At 36.1% G+C, this 12908-nt stretch overlaps 1 protein-coding gene across 1 annotated transcript in view; it reads left to right on the top strand.

The window, feature by feature from the left end:
* The window catches only part of VPS13A (vacuolar protein sorting 13 homolog A), a 254299-nt gene that overhangs the window by 237910 nt on the left and 3481 nt on the right, over window positions 1–12908 (top strand). Inside the window, exons 69-71 of the mRNA XM_062208441.1 lie at window positions 7931–8016; window positions 10889–11012; window positions 12324–12398. Of these exons, the coding sequence (XP_062064425.1) occupies window positions 7931–8016; window positions 10889–11012; window positions 12324–12398 (285 nt within the window). The remainder of the gene's footprint in view (window positions 1–7930; window positions 8017–10888; window positions 11013–12323; window positions 12399–12908) is intronic.

The following is a 12908-nucleotide window of genomic DNA, read 5'->3' on the forward strand; positions in this document are numbered from 1 at the left end:
CATGCATGTGTGCATGTGTGCACCCCAACAGTAGTGTTAGAAGACTTTAGTGTAAGTTACAAAATGCCTATTTTTATTGGCCAAAAGTCCTATCAAAGAAAGAATACATTCACTTAGCCAATTCATTTTTCCATGAATTTAGATTGAAAACTGTGTTCACTCAAATAAAAATTAAGTTTAATCTCATCTGTGAAGAGAAGCAACATGTTTTTGATTGTTTTTGTTGAGTCTTCAGTTATGAATGCAAATAAAATTGATATCCTAGTCACTTCTAATGACAATGAAGTATAATTTTTTCAGTGAAAATTTAACATTGTAAAGAACTCTCAGAAGCATTTTGGAGACATGCATTTGAGATTTTTGTGATACTTCAAGTCTGAGGTAGTTTTAGTTCTTGAGTTCATGAAGTATAGAAATTCAGCTATGAAGGCTAATATTTCATGTAAAAACATTTCTAGAATAAGTGGCCAGGCTACTTTGGATTTTAAAATTGCCAAAAGTAAAATATGTAATTGTGTATCTGTAATTGAATTCTTATTGGGCTTGATTTGGTAGTGTAGTTTATATACAAAGAAAAAAATATAATACCAAGTATTCATTCATTCCAAAAGTTCTGTGACACTACCGTTAGTTATATATCAGACAGTCTTCATTGATACTAAGATTACAGCTTTGAAGAGGATAGTCAAGATTCCTCTCATCTCTCATGAGTTTTAATTGTCCTAAGCTGTGATTCAGGTGATTAGAAATAAACATACCGGCCGGCGCTGTGGCTCAATAGGCTAATCCTCTGCCTGCGGCGCCGGCACCCCGGGTTCTAGTCCTGGTCAGGGTGCCAGATTCTGTCCCCATTGCTCCTCTTCCAGTCCAGCTCTCTGCTGTGGCCCGGGAGTGCAGTGGAGGATGGCCCAAGTGCTTGGGCCCTGCACCCGCATGGGAGACCAGGAGGAAGCACCTGGCTCCTGGCTTCAGATCAGCGCGGTGCGCCGGCTGCAGCGGCCATTGTGGGGTGAACCAATGAAAAAAGGAAGACTTTTCTCTCTGTCTCTCTCTCTCACTGTCCAATCTGCCTGTCAAAAAATTAAAATTTAAAAAAATAAACTTACCACATTAGCAACTACTCTAGTTGTATCACATCTTCAGTCTCATTCTTGTTTGTTTAGTTTTTGTTTAGTTTGTCTTGTTTAGTTGCTACATGTAAGACTCTAAGGAGCTCCAGAAATTAAAAGACATGTAAGATAGGATTCATCTCGCAAAGGGATAATGATCCCTCAGTATTTTGTGACATTTGAAGCATTGGAAAAGGTGGGATATCTGAACCCATATTCCATTCATTTGTTCCTTAGTATCCATGAAGGATTGATTCCAGGTCCCCAGAGAATACCCAAATCTGTGGATGTTCAAGTCCACTAAATAAAATGGCTTAGTTTTTGCATATAACCTACATACAAATTCTATACACTTTAAATTACCTCTAGGCTACTTATAATACCTAAGAGAATGTAAATGTTAGAGTAAATAGATGTTACACTGCACTTTTACAGTGTAACATTAAAATTCTGTATATGTTCAGGACAGATGCAATTTTTTGGGAACACTTTTGATTGAATCCACCAGCGTGCAATCTGCAGAAATACTGGGCTGACTATAGTCCTTCTGTGCTAATTTTGATAATAAAAACAATTTGAGATACAGCAGTACTCTTTGGCTCAGGGCCTGGATTCTTGAGCTTGGTAAATCCGAGTTCAGTTCCAGTGTTTTTCTTTACCAGCTTTATAATCTTTTATCCTGCTTGGCTGACCTTAATTTCCAGACTGTAAAATGGAGATAACTGTAGCTTACCTAACTGCCTTGATGTTGCTAGGATTAAAAAAGGTGAGGAAATGTATGTAATTAATCATATAGTACCTGATAACTCAATTTTTTTAAAGATTCTATTTATTTGAGAGGTAGAGTCACACAGAGAGGGAGAAACAGAGAGAAAGGTCTTCCATGCACTGGGTTCACTCCCCAAATGGATGCAATGGCCAGAGCTGGGCTGATCCGAAGCCAGGAGCCAGGAGCTGCTTCCATGTCTCCCATGTGGGTGCAGGGGTCCAAGCACTTGGGCTAACTTTTACTGCCTTCCCAGGCTGTTGGCAGGGAACTGCATCGGAAGAGGAGCAGCCAGGTCTTGAACCAGCACCCATATGGGATTCCGGAGGCTCAGCCCACTACACCACAGCACCAGCCCCAAGAACTAAAATTTTTGATATTTCAGATGAATGCCAGTTTATGCTTGTTCTTGGCCACCATTATATAAATTCTATATTCCTCATTTATTTATTCTTTGCCAAGATAAAAGCATCATTAAATCTTAAGCTTTTTTTGTTCCCTTTCAAGGTTAATAGGATAATTAAAATACTGGGACGGTTTCCACACAGTAATTGGTAAGCAATTGAAACAGTAAAACCTTAGTGATTTAAACTTTTAATTATACATTGTTTTAAAAGAAATGCTAGTTTAGTTTTCAGGTATACTCCTGTGTGGTGGTATGGTTTCAAAAATGCTGATTAGTGGAGATTCTGTCACAGCTGCTATAGTGAGACTTTGTTTCCTGACACATCCACTGTGACCCTTCTTAGATATGTATTAGGTCAGTTGATAGTCTGGTGTTTGCAGTGTGCATAACATTTATGAACATAATTCTGTCCTTTTTCCAAGCTGTTTTGCTTGTACCAGTATTAGTAAGACATTTTTATCTTTTAATATTAATCAAGTAACTGAAGAAATTACACTGTTGACTAAGTTCTTCTCTGAAAGTAAGCTGCTTCTGAGAAGTTTTCTGTTTACTTTTTTTTTTTTTTTTTTTTTTTTTGACAGGCAGAGTGGATAGTGAGAGAGAGAGAGACACAGAGAAAGGTCTTCCTTTGCCTTTGGTTCACCCTCCAATGGCTGCTGTGGCCGGCGCACCACGCTGATCCGATGGCGGGAGCCAGGTGCTTCTCCTGGTCTCCCATGGGGTGCAGGGCCCAAGCACTTGGGCCATCCTCCACTGCACTCCCTGGCCACAGCAGAGAGCTGGCCTGGAAGAGGGGCAACCAGGACAGGTTCCAGCGCCCCGACTGGGACTAGAACCTGGTGTGCCGGTGCCGCAAGGCGGAGGATTAGCCTAGTGAGCCATGGCGCTGGCTTTGTTTACTTCTTAAGTAATTAAAAGTGGTAACAATGATAACAATTACTATTTTATAACACTGAATTTTGTGGGTCTTTAAGTGTAAATTTTGAGCAGAATCTATTCATAAACCTTTCCTCTGTCCCATCATCTCCTAATTCATATTAATCACACTATAAAACCATTTATTATCTAGATTTTCTTGGTAACAATCACTTTCCCTTTCTTCTAGATGAATTTCATTTTCCTTTTATCTTCCATGTTGCTTTAAGAAAAGTATCACACCTTTATGAGACACTTTTGTCTTCCAAAAGAGTCAGATATTAATCACATCTGTAGTTATTCATTGCTGAACTGTATGTTCTTATCCTTTATCCAATTTCCTTAAGAGTATATCCCATGAAAGATGAGCACTTTATATTGTTTGAGAGTTAAAACCTTCCATGTTAGTGATTTGTTCATAAGAACTATCTTTTCATGTTTACTTTCTCAAATATTTTTGTTATGAAACTCGTCTATATAATAACAGTTTGAATGATTTGAGAGTGTTAGATGTTTGTGTTGCTATTTTCTGGTGTATGCCTTTTTGCTAAGCTACTGTGACCTGACAGCAATATGGGTATTAATAGAAGGTAACCCTGACACCACTGTCATTAATTTCCTATTTTGTGTTTCTAAATAATGTGTTTAATTTGTTTGGGTTTATTTACACTTACTAAAGTACCTTTTATACAGTCATCTCTTGTAAACACAAAAGGATACTTTTACTAATACTCATACATTTAATTGTTATCTTCAGATTTTGACAATTACATGTAATGAATGCAGTTTCTATTTTAGAAAGTTATCAAATTGATAGGTAATTTTATACATACTTCTGGTGAACTAAGCAAAAATTATATTTCCTTTAACATTAAAGTACATAAATGAAACTAACATGTCTGAAGTACCAGCTGTTGTTAATCCCTTCATATTTTAACCAATTTTTTTTTAATATTTATTTATTTGAAATGCAGAGAGAGATGTTTCACTCACTGTTTGACTTCCCAGGTGGCCGCAACAGCTAGGGCTGGGTCAGGCTAACACCAAGTGCCAGGAATTCATCCAACTCCCAAACATGCATGGCAGGGACTCAAATACTTGAACCATCGTCTGCTGCTTCCCAGGCACATTAGTAAGAACAGAAGCAGAGTAGCTGGATCTGAAATTGGGACTTTGATAATAGGATGCGGGCATCCTAGGAGGTGGCTTAACCTGCTGTGCCACAACACTGAATCCTTTTAATGAAATCTTGATCTTTATGTGAAGGTCCTGTGTAGTAATTCCTACCCCTGATTTTTTCTAATTCATTTAATTTTATTTTATTTTATTTATTTTTTTTGGACAGGCAGAGTTAGACAGTGAGAGACAGAGAGAAAGGTCTTCCTTTTTCCGTTGGTTCACTCCCCAAGTGGCCGCTACAGCCGCGCTGATCCGAAGCCAGGAGCCAGGTGCTTCCTCCTGGTCTCCCATGTGGGTGCAGGGCCCAAGCACTTGGGCCATCCTCCACTGCACTCCCGGGACCAGAGCCTGGGGTGCCAGCGCCACAGGCAGAGGATTAGCCTAGTGAGCCGCGGCACTGTTTATTTTAAACGGTATCAGAAATAGGAACATTGAATATAGTGTCTTTTTGGGATGTTGGAATATAGGATATTGACAGTGAACTATTTGCATACTGTTGATCTAGAAAAACTCAGCTAAGCTAACCTGCCATACCTTCCTGCCTCAGAAACTACCAGCATCCATGGATAGCGAAGACATCTTTGAGGTACCATGGGGGAAGTGTGCCTGAAACACTAAGAGCAAACGTGGTATAGTTGAAAAGTACTGGAATTAGCTAAGTGTAGAAACCTATGTTCTGAATCCAGTTTTGCAGTTAACCCTGAACAGGTCACTTAACTGCAATCTTAACCTAATTACACAAGATTTCTGAGAAGATTTAGATGGATTTATTGGATACTTTACCTAATCTTCAGTTTCTACATGTATAAAGGAGATTGGTTTGGATGAACAGTAACTTGTCTTCAGGTCTGAAACTTTTATTTTTCCTCAAAAATATAATGTATAAAGTCAAATAATTAGGCATGAAAGTGACAAAAAAGCATGGCATTTGTTGACTCTACAACATGTAGAATAAGCCATCGCATTCTCTCCATGCTTCTGTGGATTTAAAGTTTTGTAATCTGCTTATAATGCTGCTCTTATTCAATATTCACGTTTTTAACAGAAACCAGCAATGAGTTATTTTTGATGTTTATTGAAGTGTATCCACTCACTGAAAAAGGATAGAATTTATTCAAAGTAGACTGCAATGACTAGAATGTTCATTCATGTTTCAAGTGTTGCATTTAAGGTTTGTTGTGAACTCCAGGAAGTATAGCGTGAATTACTCTTTGAAATTTGTTTTACCTTTTATTTATACCAGATGGTTTTGTGGCTGTTGAAAAAGGTTTAATTGCTTATAAGCACAGCCTAGATTTAAGTCAGAAAAATGCACAGTAATGAAAGATAGGTCACATTGCAGTTCCCAAAGTTAGGATATAAGTAGAAACTAGGTACTGAGAGTTGAACAGTGGCTTTTAAATTATTTGAGGGTTATGATCTATTAATGAAGTATTTTTTTGCTAAACCATCTGTTCATATCCTTTATACATTTTTCTGTTGGTCTACTCGTTTTCCTTTGGTTGGTTTATTTGAATTGCTAGAATTCACCATATTTTGAAATTAGTTCTGCATCTGTGTATTGACAAACATTTTACCAATTTGTCTTTTGATTTTTGTTATTTGCTTGTAGTTCAGCCATTCAATAGTGTTTAATTTCTGTGTACTCACCAACTTTTTGTGAATTATATTTTATGGATGTTTTATTTTGGCCTTTCCCACTTCAAGAGTATATAAATGTTAACTCTTCATAATAATTTTGTAGTCATTTTTGTATGCTTAAGTCATGGTTTTTGTGGCTTAATTTTGTGTAGAGTGAAGTAATGATCTAACTTTTGTTAGAAAGTTACCAAAATAAACCATTTATATGATAGTATATGCTAATTTTGAAACTCTAGATGTTGTAAATTCCTACTTTCAGATATAGAGTTTTGTAAATTCCTGTGTGCATATTTGTCAGTTTCTGTGATCTGTTCTTTATAAAGAATGTATGTGTATATACACTTGGACCAGCGCCAAAAATGTTTAATGTCTGCTAGGGTAATTCTTCTCATTCACTGCCTTTCATAATTTACTGGGTGTTACCACATTTTTTTATTCTAGATAAATTTTACCATAATTTTGTCCCAAACAATTCCTTCTCCCACCCCATCCTTCAAAAATCATCATTATCTTGGGGTCACATTGAAAGGGAAATAAGTATAAAATTTGGGAGATTAATAAAATCTTTATTATAATGAATATCTAGAGTGAAGCACAGATTTTCAAAATATTTCTCTAAGTATTATAGCCTTTATCACGGTCTACACATTACTTGTTAAACTTATGTATACTTATCCTTTTATTACCAATTTTTTGTTTATATTTACAAACTCATTAGGTTTTGTATACCTGAGTTTCATCTGTAACTAATTTCTAATATATTTGATATTTCTCTAATAATTTTATTTTCTTAAAACGTACATTTCACCTAGGTTCTCCATTTATAAATTTATAATTTGTATATAAATATATAATTTAGAAGTTATCTGATAAATTTATGTCTTCTGAATTTGTGGTTATCTCATTTTGATTTGTAATACAAGATGTTTATATTTATTTGTCCTCCCTACTATCTATATAGTAATGATATACTTTCTTCAATATTTTCAAATCTTTGAAGTTAGGAACTTCTTCCATACAATTTAGCATTAATCCTGCTGTTTTAGTTGTTTTTTTAAACTTTGGCTTCCAATAAAAGTGAACACTAATCTACAATCTTTCTATATCAAGATTATTAAGTCACTGCTTAGCTTTGTTCTAAAGCCAAATAATTTTAGAATTTTAAAACAGCTTCAAGGAAGACAATTTTTAAAAAATCTCAGTATTCTCTTGGAATTTCAAGATGTCTGACATTTTGGCTAAATCCTCAATGTGACTCTGAGGAATTTTAGTCATAGTTACATTGCTTGCCTTTAAATAGTAGCATATGATAAATATATCTGTAAAATTGTATAGCCTGATAAATATCTTAAATAGCCCAAGTAACTCCATCCTTGGAGCAAATGTTACTGAAAATGGAATTTTTAAAAACAGTCTGGAAAATAAAAGACCATTACATATGTGAAGTAGGCCTTGGAGTCCTCCATTGACTTGGAAACTCTGCTCCTTAGTTTTCAATGGACTATGAGATTGGCAAAGAAAACATGTTTCCAAGGCAGCTGATAGCAGTAATTTATGTGATGCATAGGTTTAGGTATGTGTTAGTTTTTTCAAGCAGTTTGGTACAGATGTGTTCAAATAAAGATAAACTAAGATAAAATTACTGTAGTAGTTTAAAACTACATTGGATTGAATTTAAACTTTATGTGAGAACAATAGCTCCTAAAAATTAATGACTGACATTGCTGCAGGTGAGTAATCGCTTTTAAGAAAGGTAACAGCAATGATTTTGTAAATGCTTGAATTTTCTGATGCATGTATACTTACTGTTTAAGTATGTTAATGACTTACCTCTGTCAAAAAAATGGCTTTTAGAGTATCATAAGGTATTATTGTAAAATCATGTTTTCTTATTGTCTCACTTTTTTTTTTTAGGTCATGGAAAATGGAAGATTTGCAAAACATAGATATTTTACCCATGTTATGATCAATAAAACAGATATGTTCATGATAACCAGAAGGTAACTTGCTTTCCTTCTCTAATGTAATTTGATAATGCATTAATTATCAGCCCCTCCTGAGGTGAAAGAAGTTGTTAGGTCTGTTTTGTTCCATTTAATCACATTGATCCCTGCTAGCTCTGATCTTCTTGCTCTGCAAGCCTGGTGTTCAGCATAGTGTATGCATACAGATTAACACATAGTCATGTGCAGACACACTTGTAAATTAAATGTTAGTATTTGTTTCAGTTAATTCAGGTGAGTACAGAAATTCCATAAAGTTAACCTCTTTGAAAGATAAGCTTCCCCTCTGTAAAGGTACAACTGTTTTTTTTTTTTCTTAAGGTACACACTTTTAGGTTCGCCCAGATATCAGCAGTCCTCTGATGGTATCTATTCATTAAAATACATATAAATTTATTAACATAAGTAAATATGCCAGTAGAAACATAACATTTTTGTGGATACTCTAGGCTATGGTGACAACTTCAGATAGACCTGCAAAAAATACACTGTGGTCTAGCTTTAGAGGAGCAAGGGTACAGTAGTCAGTATTGTTAAACCAGGGGAAGGAATGAACAAGTGCAGATTAAGATGGAGATTGCTGGGTGGCACAGGGTGCAAATTTGACCAAGGAGGAAAAGTTAGGGCTAAACAGAAAGTAGTGCTCAGAGCTGCTTTTCAGTATTCACAAGGTATGGTTATGTACGTACCTTTTGCTCCAGCTTTACTGCTGTACTTCCACTCATTTTTAATTTTTTTAAAGATTTATGTACTTATTTGAAAGTCAGAGTTACATAGAGGAGAGGCAGAGAGAGAGAGGGGTCTTCCATCCGATGGTTCACTCCCCAATTGGCCACAGCGGCTGTAGCTGTGCCAATCCGAAGCCAGGAGCTTCCTCTGGGTCCCTCAGGGGGCTGCAGGGGCCCAAGGACTTGGGCCATCTTCTGCTGCTTTCCCAGGCCATAGCAGAGAGCTGGATGGGAAGTGGAGCAGCCGAGACTAAAACCAGTGCCCATAGGGGATGCCGGCACTTTAGGTCAGGGCGTTAACCCACTGCACCACAGCGCCGGCCCCATCATTTTTAATGTTTTTAAAATCAGCTGAGTCTCAGTAATTTCTAAGTCAAAAATTTACTGCACTATCTTAATTAAAGTAACTTGAGAAAATTCATACAGTATTAAAAGGAAAACACAGAAAAGTAAGTCTTCATTCTACCTCAGATACCACTGCCTCTGTTCCCTTTCTCACAGACAGCCCCTTTTACTTGCTTCCTTTGTATCCTTGCGATATTCTGTTCCTGTTCAGGTATGTAGTAATAGACATGCTAAAAATCTATTATGCTGTTCTGTACTGAGTTTTAATTTTTTACTTGCTATCAATCTGGAAGCTTGTCTCATGTCAGCATATAGAGATCTTTAATTTATAAATGGCTGCCTAGTTGTCATTTAGAAGTATGTGCCATAATATACATGTAACTTTTTCTAAACCTGTATAACACTGTATCAATAGTCATTTCTGTTCATAAAATGTTTTCAATCTGTTTATTACTGTTCCTCCCTTTGATAACAGAATGGTGATGACCATTCCAGTTAAACAAGAGTCAGCTGCAAAGTTTTTTACCAAATCTTGCAACATTTAAAAATTTTTCTCAATATGATATATCTTTTTTAATGAGGCCACATGTATAAAAAGTTCATAGCAAAGGTGTATTATAAGAAACTATGGAGTTCAAAATTCTTATGCACCAAAATAAACTTTTTAATTCCATTTTCCACAACTTTTTGAAATCCCTTCATATCATCACAGAGTAAAGGGAAAGTGAGTTAACTGCAGTTTATTAAAAGGTGATGTTTATACTTAAGATTTTTCTTTCCAAGTTTTGAATCAGTAAAGGGAGTGGTAGGAACCTGTTATAATAGACTGTATCTGTCTTTGAGTTTTTACCTGGTTGAGGGAGAATTGCTCGGTTTGTTCCCCCATCTCTGTAATCCAGGATTGATGAAAGAGGAGATCAGGGACAGAAAGTTGAAGTGAGAGGTAGAAAGCTTAGTTTATACTTTTCCATCCCAACTAGGAACAAGCTGTTTCTCTAACTTAAAAGTGTATGTGACTTAAAAGAAATCTCAAGTTATACCTACAACTGATGTTTCAACCAGAAAGAATACTGTGAAAGACGTTCCAAGGAAGGATAGATAGAATTATAGGAATTTTCATTTATTGACTTCTTCCTCCAACATGGGAAAACAAAAATTGATCGAAATAAAAAGCCCAAGATGGTGTGTTTTGAAGTTTCTGTCTAAAGCTAACATTAATATGCCTTTTGCCTGTGCCAAATCTTAAGGCTGTAGGTATGTTGATTCTATTCAATGTGGTTAGAAAATCCTATTTCTAATTTAGGTTAGGAAATACATTTACATGGATCCTTAGTAATAAAAATAATTCTGGTAATTCATTCATTATTGAAAGTTTCTCAAAATGTTGGTTGATAAATAGTTCTGTAAATATTTGCTGTTTCTTATGAAATACCTTACATTTAAGTTTTATGTTGCATTTTCATTCTCATTCTGTTCAAAATATTTTCTAATTCCCTTTGAGATTCTTTGACTTATAGATTATTTAGGTGTGTCTTAACTTCCAAGTCCTTGGAAATATTCATGTTACCATTTCTGTTGCTGTTTCTAGTTTAGTTCCACTATGATCTAAGAGCATATATTTGTAAAAGTTCCAGTTTTTTTAACAAAGATTTTGTATTGCCTAGAATATAGTTTTTCTTGGTGAATATTCCACATTTACTTGCAAAGAATGTGTAGCCTGTCATTACTGGATATTAGTGCTTCAATTTTTAAAGTGGATTCTTTTCCCTCCTTCCTCCTTCTCCCCTCTCCCGCAGTGGGGTGTTGTTTGTAACAAAGGGAACGTTTGGACAACTTACATGTGAGTGGCAGTATAGTTTTGATGAATTTACCAAAGAGCCATTCATCGTTCATGGGAGAAGATTGCGCATTGAAGCAAAGGTATGTTGAACAGATATTTTTGAAAGCTGGAATTGAAAATACACTAAAGTAGGCCTCTTTAATAAATCTCACTGTAGCTTGATATAATTTACCTTTATACTTGCTGTTTTACTCAGGCTTAAAGAACAGAATGCTGGACCCCAGTTATATTATCAACAGCATTACTGGGCTCTCATTTTATATGCAATAACAGAACCCCACCTTCCCTACATTGAAAAAAGTGGATAGCTTTTAGCTTCTCCTCTAGACCATACTAATTCATTTTTTCCCCTTTCTAAGAATCACACTTCCTCATACCTCCTTGATTTTTTTCCCTTCCATCTTTTATTGAGACCTTCTATCAGCAATCTTTAATAGAAGAACCTTATTTCTTCTAGAGTCTGTATTTGCCTAGGTATTTAAATTGCTTATAAGAATTGTTAGGTGAGTGAAATTTCCTCTATGCTCCCTCCGTGATCCTACCCACAGTTACAGAAGTAAACATCATCCTCATCAGTAGTTCCACTGTTTATCTCTCAAGTACTTAGTATCTGCTTTTAGACAGTTCTCCCCCACAAATACTAAACAGAATAGTCAAAATACAAACAGTAGAAGAGAATCATGGAGGATTTTAGACCCTATTTGTGCATTCTCCAGTTTATACATTCTCATTACATGACTGGATTAAAACGTCAGAAATACATATCCCTACAATATGTTTATATACACAGACATGCCGTACTTTCAAGCTTTAATCGTGATTCCACGAGCTGATGCCTAGAACTGTCATACCAGTTATTTGAAGAGGAAAGATAATAGTACCACTCCCAGACTGACCTCTTTTCCATCCTTATCAACCCTTTTGACCCTAACAATTGACATCTCACATTATGCTTTTTTAAAAAAAAAGTTTATTTGATAGGCAGAGAGACAGACATCTGCTGGTACACTCCCCAAATGGCCACAATGACCAGGGCCCCCCACACACTTGGGCCATCTTCTGCTGCTTTCCCAGGCACATTAGCAGGGAGCTGGATTGGAAGTGGAACAGCCAGGACTCAAACTGGTGCCCACAGAGGATGCTGGAGTTGCAGGTCATTGCCTGACCCACTGTACCCCCTCACCTTAAGCTTTTTAATTTAGGTTTATTGAAACTGAATAATTAGAATATAGTCTTTTATGTTTTGATTCTTCATGGTTTCTCATTCTTGGTTTTTAACATTTTTTGTAAGGTAGATGTGTCAAGAATAGACTAAGAAAAATGTGTGGTATGTCTTCATTGTATTTCTGCAACTGGATTTTCTCCTTAAGGAAGTTATATATTGTTTATAGGAACGGGTGAAATCTGTATTCCATGCCAGAGAGTTTGGAAAAATAATTAACTTCAAGACCCCAGAGGATGCTAGGGTAAGTATAATGAGTCTTAACCCAAGTAGGAATTCCTCAATAAGTGAAGTATTTTTCAAAACATGTTTTATTTGGGTTTTTATTTTTGTGTTGTGGCAGATTTTAGTATATGTAACTAGATAATACTTCTACCAAACATTTTTCACTAGATTCAATTCAACACTCCTACCTACTTTTCAAATAGTTAGGATTTAAAATAATTTTAAGTCTTGGTTTAGAAAAAAGTCAGCGAAATAAAATTTAATTATAGTGTTAATCAGTCAGATCTAGCAGGAAAAGGGTAGCCTTATGTTGCTGATTTTTCTAAGCGTAGCTCCAGTGATTTAAACCAACAGAAATGGGGGCAATACTGTGATGTAGCAGGTAAAGCCAACTGTCTGCAGTGCCAGCATCTCATGTGGGCTCTGGTTCAAGTCCTGGCTGCTCTACTTCCAATCCAGCTCCCTGCTGATGTGCCTGGGAAAGCAGTGGAGGATGGCCCAAATGCATAGTCCCTTGCACCCACGTGAG

Source organism: Lepus europaeus, chromosome 12 (assembly GCF_033115175.1).
Source record: "Lepus europaeus isolate LE1 chromosome 12, mLepTim1.pri, whole genome shotgun sequence".
Taxonomy (NCBI): domain Eukaryota; kingdom Metazoa; phylum Chordata; class Mammalia; order Lagomorpha; family Leporidae; genus Lepus; species Lepus europaeus.